General features: G+C 48.0%; 1 protein-coding gene across 2 annotated transcripts in view; it reads left to right on the top strand.

Moving 5' to 3' along the window:
* The window catches only part of NOS1 (nitric oxide synthase 1), a 231,703-nt gene that overhangs the window by 123,284 nt on the left and 94,575 nt on the right, over positions 1-13,844 (top strand). For both annotated transcript variants that reach the window (XM_045366051.3, XM_015431613.4), the window contains exon 3: positions 11,418-11,544. In XM_045366051.3, the coding sequence (XP_045221986.2) occupies positions 11,418-11,544 (127 nt within the window). The remainder of the gene's footprint in view (positions 1-11,417; positions 11,545-13,844) is intronic.

Here is a 13,844-nt window from a genome sequence, read left to right as displayed (position 1 = left end):
CAGGTGGAGAGAGGGTGAAGAATGGGATGAAAAAGCCCATCCTTCATCCAAGGCTGGTTCCCACCCATGGTCTCACTATTTAAGCGCCACATTCTATTCCTCTCTGAATCCCCATCATTTAGTTCCAAGCTTGACCCCAGAGTAGGCCTTAAAGGAGGGAGGGAGGGAGGGAGAGAAGGAAGAATGCATGAAGAAAGCAGGGAGGGAGGGAATAAGGAGGGAAGCAAGGAAGGGGGTAAGGAGGGAAGGAAGGAAGAAAGGAAGGAGATAGGGAAGGGAGGAGGGAAGGAAGGAGGGCAGGAAGTGGGGAGGGAAGGAAGGAGGGAGGGAAGGAGAGATGAAAGAAGGAGGGAAGGAAGAAAGAAAGGAAGCAGGGAAGGAAGGAGGGAGGAAAGGAATGAGAGAGGGAAGGAAGAAAGGAGGGAGGCAAAGAAGAAGAGAAGGAAGGAGGGAGGGAGGGGAGGAGGGGCAAGGAAGGAAGGAAGGAGAGAGGGAAGGAAGGAGGGAGGGAAGAAGAAGAGAGGGAAGGAAGGAGGGAGGGAAGGGGAGGAAAGGAAGGAAGGAGGGAAGGGACAAAGAAAAGGGAAAGAAGGGAGGGAAAGCAGGAGTGAGGAAAGGGAGGAGGGAAGGAAGGAGGAAGGGAAAGAAGAGAGAACGAGGGAGGAAGGAGAGGAGGGACAGAGGTAAGGAAGGAAGGAGGGAGGGAAGGAAGGAGGGAAGGAAGAGGAGGGACAGAGGGAGGGAAGGAAGAAAGGAAAGAGGAAGGGAAAGAAGGAAGGAGGGAAGGAAGGAAGGAGGGAGGAAGGGAAGGAAGGAGAGAGGGAGAGGAGAGAGGGAGGGAAGGAAGGAGAGAGGGAGGGAAGGAAGGAAAAAAGGGAAGGAAGGAGAAGGGGAAGGGAGGAGAGAAGGAAGGAGGGAGGGAGGGAAAGAGAGAGGGAGGGAAGGAGAGAGGGAGGGAAGGAAGGAGAGAATGAGGGAAGGAAGGAGATAGGGAGGGAGGGAAGGAGAGAGGGAGGGAAGGAAGGGAGGGAGGAAGGAAGGAAGGAAGGAAGGAAGGAAGGAAGGAAGGAGGGAGGGAGGCAGTCTGTTCCCCCATGGCTTCCTCTACAGCAGGGAAGATGACTGACTGGCTCAGTTTTGGCTTAGAGGACTCACGCTAGTTAGAACTCTCCATTAGAACTGACCTCAGCATGACCGATGGCAGTATTGATTCCAGGACTGTCTGAGTCAGAAGCACTCCTCCCAGGGTGCACTTGATGTATCTCAGAGCTTGGAATCCCTCTGCTGGGGTATATTTCAATTAAGGAACTAAGCCCAGTAACTTAGCCTTCAACCTGAATCTCCACCTTTTATTCTGATCTTACCCACTTGAACGTAAGCAGCTCCCCATCCACCCTTCCCGGGGTTACTCTCACTTTGGACCCTCTCCCCATCTGTGTCTCTGCTGTCTTGCCAGGTGGGTACCTGGCCCTTTATTCTGAGGAAGAGCCATGGGATAAGCCTGCCCGCCCACCAAAAATGATGGCTAACCAGGGGGCTTCTCACCGCCTTTCATGGAATGAATGTTTACTGAGCATCCATTCTGCCCTGACACTGTACTCAGCCCTGGGAATTCCATGGTGAACTTCTGCCCTTGGAGAATCATATCAGAGACAAGAAATCAAAAATAAATAGGCCAGGTGCAGTGGCCCATGCCTGTAATCCCAGCACTTTGGGAGGGCGAGGCGGGCAGATCCCTTGAGGTCAGGATTTCGAGACCAGCCTGGCCAGCATGGTGAAACCCTGTCTCTATTAAAAATACAAAAATCAGCCAGGTGAGGTAATCCCAGCTACCCAAGAAGCTGAGGCAGGAGAATCGCTTGAACTCGGGAGGCAGATGCTGCAATGAGCCAAGACCATGCCACCGCACTCCAGTCTGGGCAACAGAATGAGACTCCATCTCTAAATAAATAAATAAATAAGTAGACAAATGCAGTCATCTTAGATAGTGGTACATGCTATGAAGGAAATAAAACAGTGATTTGAAGAAAAGTGGCTTGGGGTGTGGTAGAGCATTAGATCGGGGGGTCAGGAAGGGGCTTTCTGAAAAGGCAACATTTTTACTGAGGCCAAAGATACCAACCATGTGACGTCTAGGAAAAGGTGTTCCTAGCAGAAGGCACAGCAGGAGCAAAGGCCCTGAGACAGGAACCGGGTGGGAACGTGCAAAGGACAGAAAGCTCGAGGGGCTTGAGCATAGTGAGTGGACGGGGAGAGTGGTGGGCAGTGAGGCTGGACACATGGGTGGGCTCATCAACCACCCTACTGTCATCCCTGTCCCCACCCCCATTCACTCATTGTGTCGGCTTCCTATGGCTGCATAACAAATCACCCCAAACTTGGTGGTTGAAAGCAATACACCTTTATTCCCTTATCATTCTGACGGTCTTAAGTCTGAATTGGTCTCCCTGGGCTGATACCAAATCAAGGTATCAGCAGAACTGTGTTCTTTCCTGGAGGCTCTTGAAGAGAACTCATTTCCTTGCCTCTTCCAGGGTCTAAAGCTGCGTTCCTTGCATCCTTTGGCTTGTGGTCCCTTCCTCCATTTTCAAAACCAGGAACAGAGCATCTGGCTTCCATGGTGACATCCCCTCTGTAGTCAGAGCCCTCTTATTAAGACGTGTGATTACATTGAGGGCCCACAGAGATAACCCCAGGGAATCTGCCCATCTCAAGATCTTTAACATCACAATATATCTGCAGAGACCCTTTCTCCATCTAAGGAAACATATACGGGTTCAAGGGATTAGGATCTGAGATCCTTGGGCTGTTATTCAGTCTACCACACTCATCTAACCAACACCATGGAGCAATGCTCTGGCCCGGCCCTGGGCTAACCTATGGCTATCCCTGCCGCCATCCCTATGAGGTCTCACTGGACTGAGTCCACTGACCTTGCTTCTAGCCCCTCCTTCCACTTTACCACTCACCAGCTATGTACTTTAGGAAAGCCCTTTGACCTCTTTGGGCACCAGTTTTCCCATCTGTAAAAATGAGATGTGGACCAAATGAGCCTTAAGGTTTCTTCCAGAACTAGCGTTCAGGTTCCTCGTGAGGGCCAGTGGCTGGTACGCTTATCACAGGACACACCACACCTGGATCGTAGGAACTCCACCTCTCTGGAACATTCCTCCAAAGAGAAGAACTCAAAACATCCTTTTAGGGCAAGGGTTGCAAAAAAGGTTGAGGAGCACACACAGTTCTCCCATGAGTTTATTTCGCCTGCTGTTTTCTGGAATAGTGAATTTGTGGTGAAATCAGTCTCCAGCCTCTTAAAAAAAAATTCCAAAGAACTGTTAATACAGAGTCTACATCCTTGTGAGGCAACCAGTGGCAGGAGCTGGAAAGGGGCCACTGTGGGGTCTCTCATCTTCCAGCATCTAAACAGCCCAGTCCACACATTGTCCTCTCCAGCCTGTCTTCTGCAGACACGTGAGTTTGAGAATCCTGTCCACCTTTGGTGATATTAACAATTAAGTCATGATTGTGACAGAGCCCAAAGGCCCTCTCCTCACTTCCCAGATGCGGCGTTCATGGTAGAATTCCTCCTCTTGAAAGCATACTTTTGGCCAGGTGTGGTGGCTCACGCCTGTAATCCCAGCACTGGGAGGCCAAGGCAGGAGGATTGCTTAAGCCAAGGAGTTTAAAACCAGCCTGGGCAACATAGCAAGACCCCATCTCTACAAAAAAATTTAAAAATTAGTCAGGGATGGTGGTGCATGCCTGTAATCCCTGCTACTCAGGAAACTGAGACAGGAGGATCACTTGAGCCCAGAAGTTCAAGGCTGCATTGAGCTATGATCATGCCTCTGTACTCCAGCCTAGGTGACACAGCGAGACTTTGTCTCTAAAAATCATAATAATAAAGCATACTTTTCTGTTTAACATGAACTTCCCATTCCTCCCATTCTAAGCATGATGAAATCTAGAAGAAAAGCTTTGCAGAGACCCCAGTCCCGGCCTCTACAGCCTCCAAGTCTTCCTACTTCCTACTTCCTACTTCCTACTCAGCTCCCAGCATTCCAGACCAGGTGGAGGCAGAAACCAAGGCTGTTGGAGCGTGCAGGGCCAGGAGAAGCAGGAGTCAGAGAGAGTGTGGTGTCTGCTGAAAAATGTGGTCAGGGCCTCCTGCCAGCACCAGCTGCTCCTCGGCGGCCTCCTTGTCTGGTTGGCCGGAACAGGCAGCAGCCCCCGCCTCCCTGTGCCCAGCACAGGGTCTGGCCCACCTGTTCCCCTCGCAGATCCTCGGGGTCTGTAAGTGCTCAGCATCGGTCCCATCGACCCACGTTCAAACTTCCTGGGAAATCAAGCCCAGGACCCCTTTTCCTTCCATGCAAGAGGTTGGGGGGCCTGGTTCTTAGGAAGCCACAGTTGGAAGGATCTGGCAAAGATTCTCAGAAGGTTTAGAGATGCACAAGCAACTTTTGGCTTGGGTACAACCATCCAGCTAGTGAAGTGGAAGAAAAAAGAATTTAGTTTTGTTCTCGCCAGAAAGCATAGAAAATGCTTACCAGGAGGGAGGCAGAACTCCACATCTGGCCTTATAGGAGGACGGGGGTGAAAAAAGGAAAGGAGATAGGGAGGCTGACATCTCTAACCCAGAAGGAACCTTGCTGCCTACTGCTAGAGCCTGGGCCAGAGAGCTCCCAGCGAAATGGGTCTCCCAGTGTGTCCGTGGACCACCTGGGGTGCTTCTGATGATGCAGATTCTAGGGTTCCCTCCTAGACCCACTACTCAAACTCTCTAGGAGGAGAGCTCAGAAATCTGAGGGGGGTGTGTGTGTGTGTGACAGGGTCTGTCTCTGTCGCCCAGGCTGGAGTGCAGTGGCGCAACCTTACCTCACTGCAGTCTCAGCCTCCTGGGCTCAAGTGATTCTCCTGCCTCAGCTTCTCCAGTAGTTGGGACTATTGGCAGGCGCCATCCCGCTCAGCTAATTTTTTTTTATTTTGTGTGTAGACAGGATCTCACTTTGTTGCCCAGCCTGGTCTGGAACTCCTGGGCTCAAGCGAACCTCCCACCTCGGCCTCCTAAAGTGCTGGAATTACAGCACTTTACAGGCATGTGTCACCATGCCTGGCCAGGAATCTGAATTTTAACAAGCCGCTCAGTTGATCTGGATGCACCCTGGAGTTTGAGAACCACCAAATGTGACCACGTGATAGCCCTGGGGACACTGGCCACCAGAATGTCAGGCTCACTGGGGGATGGCTTTTCCAGACGGAGAAGGACACCTGAGAGGGGTGGGTGAGGGCCATTTAGTGAAGGCGAGCTCGTCAATTCCATCTGGGAACAAGGGACAGCTGGTGAATAAGTCCTTGCAGATCCTTGGGTGAGCATAGAGCAAGGATGGGGAGGAACTTGGAAGTGTCACGTTGAGATGCTCAGCCACATCTAAACCACTGAAAGTGCCTCTCAGTGGGTAGGAGTACAATTTTGCCTCCCAGGGGGCACTTTGCAATATCTGGAAGCATTTTTTGGTTGTGACAACTTTGGGGATAGGGGTGCTACTGGCATCTAGTGTGCAGAGGCCAGGAATGCTGCTCAAACATCCTCCAATCCACAGGACAGCCCCGGCAACAAGAAATTATCAGGCCCCAAATACCAGTAGTGTGGAAGCAGAGAAACTCCAATCTAAACTGAGATTATTCCAGGCAGCTGGGCAAGACCAAGACTCATGAGCTCTGTTAAAGGGGAGTTACCATCCAGACATCTCAGAAGTCAAAAGAGGCCCTGTCCGTCTCCTTCTGTGAGCTCTCAATATATTTTTAGTGAATAAATAATAAAACAGGCCAGGTGCAGTGGCTCACACCTGTAATCCCAACATTTTGGGAGATTGAGGCAGATGGATCACTTGAGGTCAGGAGCTGGAGACCAGCCTGGCCAACCTAGTGAAACTCTGTCTCTACTAAAAATACAAAAATTAGCAAGGCGTAGTGGTACATGTCTGTAATCTCAGCTACTCAGGAGGCTGAGGCAAGAGAATCGCTTGAACCCAGGAGTTTGCAGTAAGCTGAGATCATGCCACTGCACTCCAACCTGGGTGACAGAGTGAGACTCTGTCTCGAAATAATAATAATAATACAACAGAGTTACTAAATTTATATATGAATGAATATGTTCAACACATCTACCCCATTTGGAGAGAACATCTAACATCTAAGTTTGAGGTTCTTCTCAGATGTGAGGTCCAACCAAATGCTGCCCTCCCAGAGGCCCCCCACATAAGCCCTATACACAGTGACTCTTAGCTGGGACAACAATGAAGAGACATCTCATCTGCAAGCTCTTGTTGCCTGCTGTGTGACCTTTGACAAATTACCTAATCTCTCTGGGCATCAGTTTTCTTAGTTCTAAATGGAAATATACATCACTCATGTTTAGTTAGTGCTGATTATGTGCTAGGCATTTTACATGCATGATCTCATTAAATTCCCAGGACAGGTGGGACATGAAGTGGGCCATCAAGGCTGAGCAGGAGTTGGCTCTCAGCAGAGGGAATATGAAAGAGCAACCTGGGGAGCTTAAGTATAAAGGTAAGGGCGGACATGGTGTACTCCTCGGGAAGAGAGAGGAGTCAAGAGATCAGGGCCAAAAATGATAGGAGGTAGGAGTCTGGAAGGGAAGTAGAGAATTATCGAATTCCTGGGTTCCATGAACAAGACATGGCAGCTTAGAAAGTGTCTGAGGGTAGACCCCCCAACATGGGCCCCAGCCCCCAGCAAAGATGCCCCCTGATTGGAGCCATGTATGCCTTCAATTCCCAGTCTTTGGAGCCTTCAGGTTTCCGGCGGTTGCACTGTCTGACAATATAGCCTTAAGCCACATTTGGCTCTTTAAATTTAAATCAATCCAAGTTAAATAAAACTTAAAATTTAGTTCCTCCATGACAATAACCTCATTTCAAATGCTCAATTGCCACATGTGTCTAGCGGCTATAATATGTGATAGTGCAGATATGAGACATTTCCATCATCGCAGGAAGTTCTACTAGACAGGGATGGCACAGAGGAATAGCCACTGTTCTATACAGAGCTAGAAGTTTCTTTCTCTATTTCTTTCTGATCCTCCATAAGCAGCAAAAGTGATAGCAGGTGCCACACTGCTAAGTATTATAAGCTTGACCTCCTTTAATCATTGCAGATATTACTGACCCTATTTAACAGATGAGTAAACTGAGTCTGAGACAGGTGAAGTGTCCAGAGTTGCATAGTTTATAACCAGCAAAGCCAGGACTTGAACCCAGTTCCTCCCAATCCACAGCTGCATCCTTAACCAGCATGCTACAGTGCTCCTGCAACCCCAGCAAACAGGTGGATCCAGGTTGAACAGATTTGTGGCGGTAAGCCAGATATTTCCTTCAGACCTGGTTCTCACTGACAGATTGTGGTTTGACAATTGAACTAAATCTGCTTCTGATTTTGCTTCTGGGTGAAGGGAAGCAAAATAGTTCAACCTGGATGTTTCTCATGATCCCATATTTAAAATATCCTTCGTGGGTGGATCACTCGAGGCCAGGAGTTCAAGAGCAGCCTGGCCAACATGATGAAACCCTGTCTCTACTAAAAATAAAAATAAAAAAATTTTAATTAGCTGGGCATGGTGGCGCGCACCTATAATCCCAGCTACTCGGGAAGCTGAAGTAGGAGAATCACTTGAATCTGGGAAATGGAGGTTACAGTGAGCTGAGATCATGCCACTGCACTCCAACCTGGGCGACAAGCAAGACTCCATCTAAAAAAAATAAATAATACAAATGTATATGCCCATCACATAGGACTCCAAAATTAAGTTTTTGTTGGCAAAACACTTCAACTGCATTATTTAAACAAAGATCTTAATTGATTAAAAATAAAGAAGAATGATGGTAAAAGAAACTCTCTCTGCAAATTCCCATAAGACGACCCATGTGATCATTTTCAAATTGCCTGGGTAATTGTACCTTGTAATTTTTGTAAATTGGCTTCACTCCGCAGGAGATGTTGGGTTACTTGCTCTGTAGCCTCTGGCTTACAGTGAGCATCCTAACCAGTTTTTCCTATCTCTGTTTTAAAAAAGGAAGGATCTCCTGTAATCCCAGCACTTTGGGAGGCCAAGGCAGGCGGATCACCTGAGATCAGGGCTTCGAGACCAGCCTGGCCAACGTGGTGAAACCCAATCTCTACTAAAAAAACAAAAATTAGCTGGGCGTGGTGGTGTGTGCCTGTAATCCCAGCTATGTGGGAGGCTGAGGCAGAAGAGTTGCTTGAACCTGGGAGGCAGAGGTTGCAGTGAGCCGAGATCACGCCACTGCACTCCAGCCTGGACAACAGAGTGAGACTCTGTCTCAAAAATAAAATAAATAAAATTAAAAAGGCAGGATCTTGGCAGCTCATCAGTCACACCTAGTTTCAAATCCCAGCTGTACGATATGCTGACGATGGGGCCTTGGGAAACTTACATACCCCTCTGGGTTCAGTTTTTTCATGTGTGAAATGGAAACTTTTAATGTCTGTTGAAATTAAATGAAATAACTTCTGTGCAAGTACCCGGAATGTTATAGAGGCTCCAAATACATTAACCTCCTTCCTTCTCTGCTGAATCCTCACTTATGGTCATGTGATGTAGGATCAGTAGTTTCAGAGCTGAAAGGGAACTGAGTGACATTTAGAGCAGCACTCTCAACAGACGATACTTCTGTTTATGATCATGTAGGTAACCATTAACTTGGGAAATGCCTGTAATCAAGAGCCACTCTGGGTATGTTTTGGTGACATTTTGAAGAGGGTGAAACAGAATGTTCCCTCTGACAAATTGCAAACCTCTCCAGGCAGAAGAGCGGAAGTGGCTTTGATGTGGGCCACAGGGACAACGTGAAACACTGCAGGCAGGGTATCTGGGTGGCCCAGAGGGAGCTGCTGGAGGGGTCACTGGGGGTCTCGCTCTCAGAGCTTGGACCGTGGCTTCTGGTTCATCCAAGATGACTGTCATTGTACCAGATTGGGGGATGGAGGAGTCCCCAAAGCTAGGAACATAAAACAGAAGGCAAGACAATGGCCAGTCTTAATGCCTGGGACCCAAACCAAGATGAGCCACAGGGCAAGCTGCATTGCCCAGTTAGAGGCAGACAGAGGCCATGGTCAGAGTGAAATTGGATAGGAGAGCCAAAAGGAGAAAGGCTGTTGGGAAGTAGGAGGGCAGTACTTAGAGAGTAGAAGGACTCAGAGAGTAGGACAGGTCTGATGAGGCCATCTGGATTTTGGTGCCAACTCCCATCTCCATCTCAGAGGGTGGCCAGCCTGTGGAACCTAGCTGAGATCACCTCAGCCTGAGCCTGTTAGAGTTCAGGGACAGGAAGCCAGGAAAACTTAGTGAGTAAGAAGTCAGATTCTGGCCAGGCATGGTGGCTCATACCTGTAATCCCAGCACTTTGGGAGGCCAAGGCAAGAGGATCACTTGAGTTTGGGAGTTTGAGACCAGCCTGCACAACACAGTGAGACCCTGTCTCTACAAAAAATTTACAACATTGCCAGGTAGGGTGATGTGCGCCTGTAGTCCCAGCTACTGGAGAGGCAGAGGTGGGAGGATCGCTCGAGCCTAGGAGGTCAAGGCTGCAGTGAGCTAGGATTGCACCACTGCACTCCAGCCTGGGCAAAAGAGCAAGACTGTCTCCAAAAAAAGTCAGGCTCTAGCATCCAGAACAAGCCTGGGTTTGAATCCACCATCACTAGCTGTGTGACTTAGGCTAGTGACTTAACCACTCTGAACTATAGTTTCCTCATGTGATGATTGTGAGGATGATGCTGGTGGTCTTGAAGATGCTGGTGTGGTCATGATGCCAAGGAGGAGGAAGAGGATGGTGATAATGGTGATGCTGCTAATGAAGGTGATGGCACTGATCATGAAGATGAGGATATGATGAGGTTGATAATGATGATGAGGTTGATAATGATAATGATGAGGGTGATTATGGTGATGAGGATGGTGATGGTGATTATGGTGGAAGCTGATGAGGCAAGTTAGATGATGATGATTACAATAATGATGATGGTAACAATGAGAATGATGGTGGCTATGGTGATGACTGTGGTAGTGGTGGTGATAAAGATGATGGTGACAGTGGTGGTGATGATGATGATGACAGTGACAACCCCTACTTTAGAATGGATGTGATGAGTGGGCTGGAATACTAGGCTTTGCTACTGTGTGACCTTGAGCTACTTAGCTTCTCTCTGTCTCCCTTACCCCATCCATAAAATACTGATTAACAATCATTCCTGACAGGCTTAGTGGCTCACGCCTGTAATCCCAGCACTTTGGGAGGCTGGGGTGGGAGGACCACTTGAACCAAGGAGTTCGAGACCAGCCTGGGCAACATAGTGAGACCCCATCTCTACAAAAAATTTTAAAAGTTAGCCAGACGTGGTGGTACACCCTTGTAGTCCCAGCTACTTAGAAGGCTGAGGCAGGAGAATCACTTGAATCCAGGAGATCAAGGCTACAGTGAGCTGTGATTGTGCCACTGTATTCCAGCTGGGATGACAGGACAAGGCTGGGAAAAAACAAAAACAAAAAACAGTCACTCCTGTCTCAAAGGGTTGTCACGAGAGTTAAATGCACTAAAACACATGGCCAGGCATGGTGGCTCACACTTGTAATCCCAGCACTTTGGGAGGCTGAGGCAGGGGCATTGCTTGAGCCCAGGAGTTAGAGATCAGCCTGGCCAACACAGGGAGAACCCATGTCTAATATAAATAAAATAATAATTTTTAAAAACCCACATGTAAAGTGCTTGGCACATAGTAAGTGCTTAATAAATGCTATCTCTCCTTATTAATAGTATTATTATTTTTGTCATTATGTTCCCTTTATTTTCCAAATCATTCTGTTTGTCCTGAGCTGCTATTGTTCAAAGCCAAAAGTCTTAGGGTCAGAATAACTTATTACCCAAAGCCCACAGGACCTCTCTATCCTTCCTTCCTCCTACTTTTTCCACTGGTAGGTGTCATGAGCATTAAGTTGTCCAGGGGTTCATGGTACATGGACTATTACTAGGAAACAGGCCTCCTGTGTTCCCAGATCCGTGGAATGAAGAAGGGAGAGGGACAGGCAAAATCCTTCTCCTTGCCATCCTGAAATGATGTCCACAAAGATAGGGATATGCCAGCTATCAAAGTCCCCTTGGATGCACTCCCTTTGTGATTGATACCCGGAACTGCCTTCCCACGTGTCACTGTCGATCTTTATGAAGCAGCGGGCGGGGTACCCAAAGCTTGCTGGCTCATAACGAGTTATGTGAGTGAGCCACTGCGGTTCTGTACAGACTCAGGACTTCCAGATCGAAGCAACTAGCAGTCCCTCCTGATGTCCCCTTCCTCACCTGCCCCACCTTGCCTTTCAGAGATTTGGACGGCAAATCACACAAACCTCTGCCCCTTGGTGTGGAGAATGACCGAGTCTTCAATGACCTATGGGGGAAGGGCAATGTGCCTGTGGTCCTCAACAACCCATATTCAGAGAAGGAGCAGGTAAGTGCTTGATGCCAAGCTGGTACCACTGCTTCCCATGCCTTCTCGACCCCTCCCAGGTGGGAAGCTGAGGGGAGGAAAGCTAAACCCTAAACTGTGTCGTGATGGAAATCAGCCGCCGTGGCTGGAGAACTTGGGATGCCGAGGCCAGGAGTGTTTATCCTCGGATGTGGACCTCGACTTCGTTTCTGTGTGGTTTGGTATTGTTTGTGAGCTTGCCATTTTTCACGTTTTAATTCTGTTTCTACCGGGAAAGGCATTCACATGGCTCCAAATTTAAAAGATATGAAAGATACATGGTAGCTGGTCACAGTGCCTCATGCCTGTAACCCCAGCATTTTGGGAGGTCAAGGCAGAGGACAGCTTGAGGTCCAGAGTTCAAGACCAGCCTGACCAACATGGTGAAACCCCATCTCTACTAAAAATACTAAAATTAGCCTGGCATGGTGGCAGGCGCCTGTAGTTCCAGCTACTCAGGAGGCTGAGGTAGGAGAATGGCGTGAACCCGGAAGGGGGAACTTGCAGTGAGCCGAGATCGCGCCATTGCACTCCAGCCTGGGTGACAGAGCAAGACTCCATCTCAAAAAAAAAGAAAAAGAAAAAAGACAACTAGCCTGGGCCACATAGCAAGACCCTATCTCAATTTTTTTTTAAAAAAATTTTTTCTTAATTAGTAGAGCATAATGGCATATATCTGTAGTTCCTAGCTACTCAGGCGACTGAGGCAGAAGGATCACTTGAGGACAGGAGTTCAAGGCTGCAGTGAGCTGTGATATAGCACCTCTGCACTCTAGCCTGAGTGACAGAGTGAGACCCTGTCTCTTAAAAAAATTGAAATAAATAAGCAAAAAGATACATAATGAAAAGCTGTGTATGTCCCTAATTCCAGTCACATAGTTTTCCTCCCCAGAGTCAAGCAATGTTAATGGTTTTTGTGTGTTCTTTTAGCCATATTTTATGCATTGACAAGCACACACATTATTTTTGAATATTTTTACACAAATAAGAGCACATTACACATGTTGTTTTATACCTTGCTTTTTCACTTATTAACATATCGTAGAGATTAGTCCCCATTAGTAGGTAAAGAGGATCTTGTTTCCTTTTTTACAGCCATATAATATTCCATTGTGTGATCATCCTGTAATTCTGTCAGTCCTTCATAATGAGCCATTGTCAATATTTTGCTATGACAGTGCTATAATGAGTGACCTTGTGCACATACCTTGTTTGGCACATGGATAGGCTAATCAATAGAATACGTTCCTAAAGGCCAGGCATGGTGGCCCATGCCTGTAATCCAACACTTTGAAAGGCTGAGGCAGGAGGATCACTTGAGCCCAAGAGTTTGAGATCAGCCTGAGCAACATGACAAAACCCTATCTCTAAAAAAAAAAAACAAAAATGAGCTGGGTATGATGGCACATGCTGTTGTCCCAGCTACCCTGGAGACTGAGCTGGGAGAATCGCCTGAGCCTAGAAGGTCAAGGCTGCAGTGAGCTGTGATTGTATTACTGCACCACTGCGCTCTAGCCTGGGCAACAGAGGGAGACCCTGTCTCAAAAAAAAAACAAAATAGAATAAATTCCTAGAAGTGGAATTGTTGGGTCAAAATTCGTGCACATTTGTGATTTTGGTGGTACTTGCCATAGTGGTTGGATCAATCTTACCAGCTAACTAGCAGAGTGACTGTTTCCTCACAGCCTCGCCAACTCCATCTGTTATCCAACTTTTTAGTCTTTGCCAATCTGTTCAGATGTGTTTTGACAGCTAAGTCAGTATCATTTACAAAGAGTGACTAGATTGGGCTGGAGATCAGCAGCGCCTTTGTCTCACCTGTCCAGTAAGCTGATGGGCCAGGTCAGGGTAACCGTAAGGAAGCGTGTGAATTTCACACCCATCCTCTGCATTGCAGTGAAGTCGGGGTGGAGTGACCAGTGGGAGGTCGGAACATGGGGGTGGCCTAGGTGACTCAGCAAGTGATGACCTGCTTCATTTTCCTGATGCTTGGCCTACAGATGGCAGCTTTCACTGCCAGCACATCTCAACAAGGCCTCAGAGCCTCTCTACATAGCTTCAGCGGGGAGGATGAGACATTCTAGAGCCTTGGTGGCAATTGCTTTCCTTAGCCGCTGATGGCTGGCCAGGAAGAAAAGGACATCGGGGTTTCTGCAGTGGGTGAGACCCGTGATCCCACTAGCTGAATGTCCCTCTAGCAGTGATATCTGGAAATGTTTGGTGGAAAAGCACAACTGTAGACTTTTATTATGTTGTCTTCAAAAGTCAAGACCACACCATAA

This window comes from Macaca fascicularis, chromosome 11, assembly GCF_037993035.2.
Source record: "Macaca fascicularis isolate 582-1 chromosome 11, T2T-MFA8v1.1".
Lineage (NCBI taxonomy): Eukaryota > Metazoa > Chordata > Mammalia > Primates > Cercopithecidae > Macaca > Macaca fascicularis.
The sequence above is the reverse complement of the archived record's forward strand: the minus strand, read 5'-3'. Positions and strand labels throughout refer to the sequence as shown.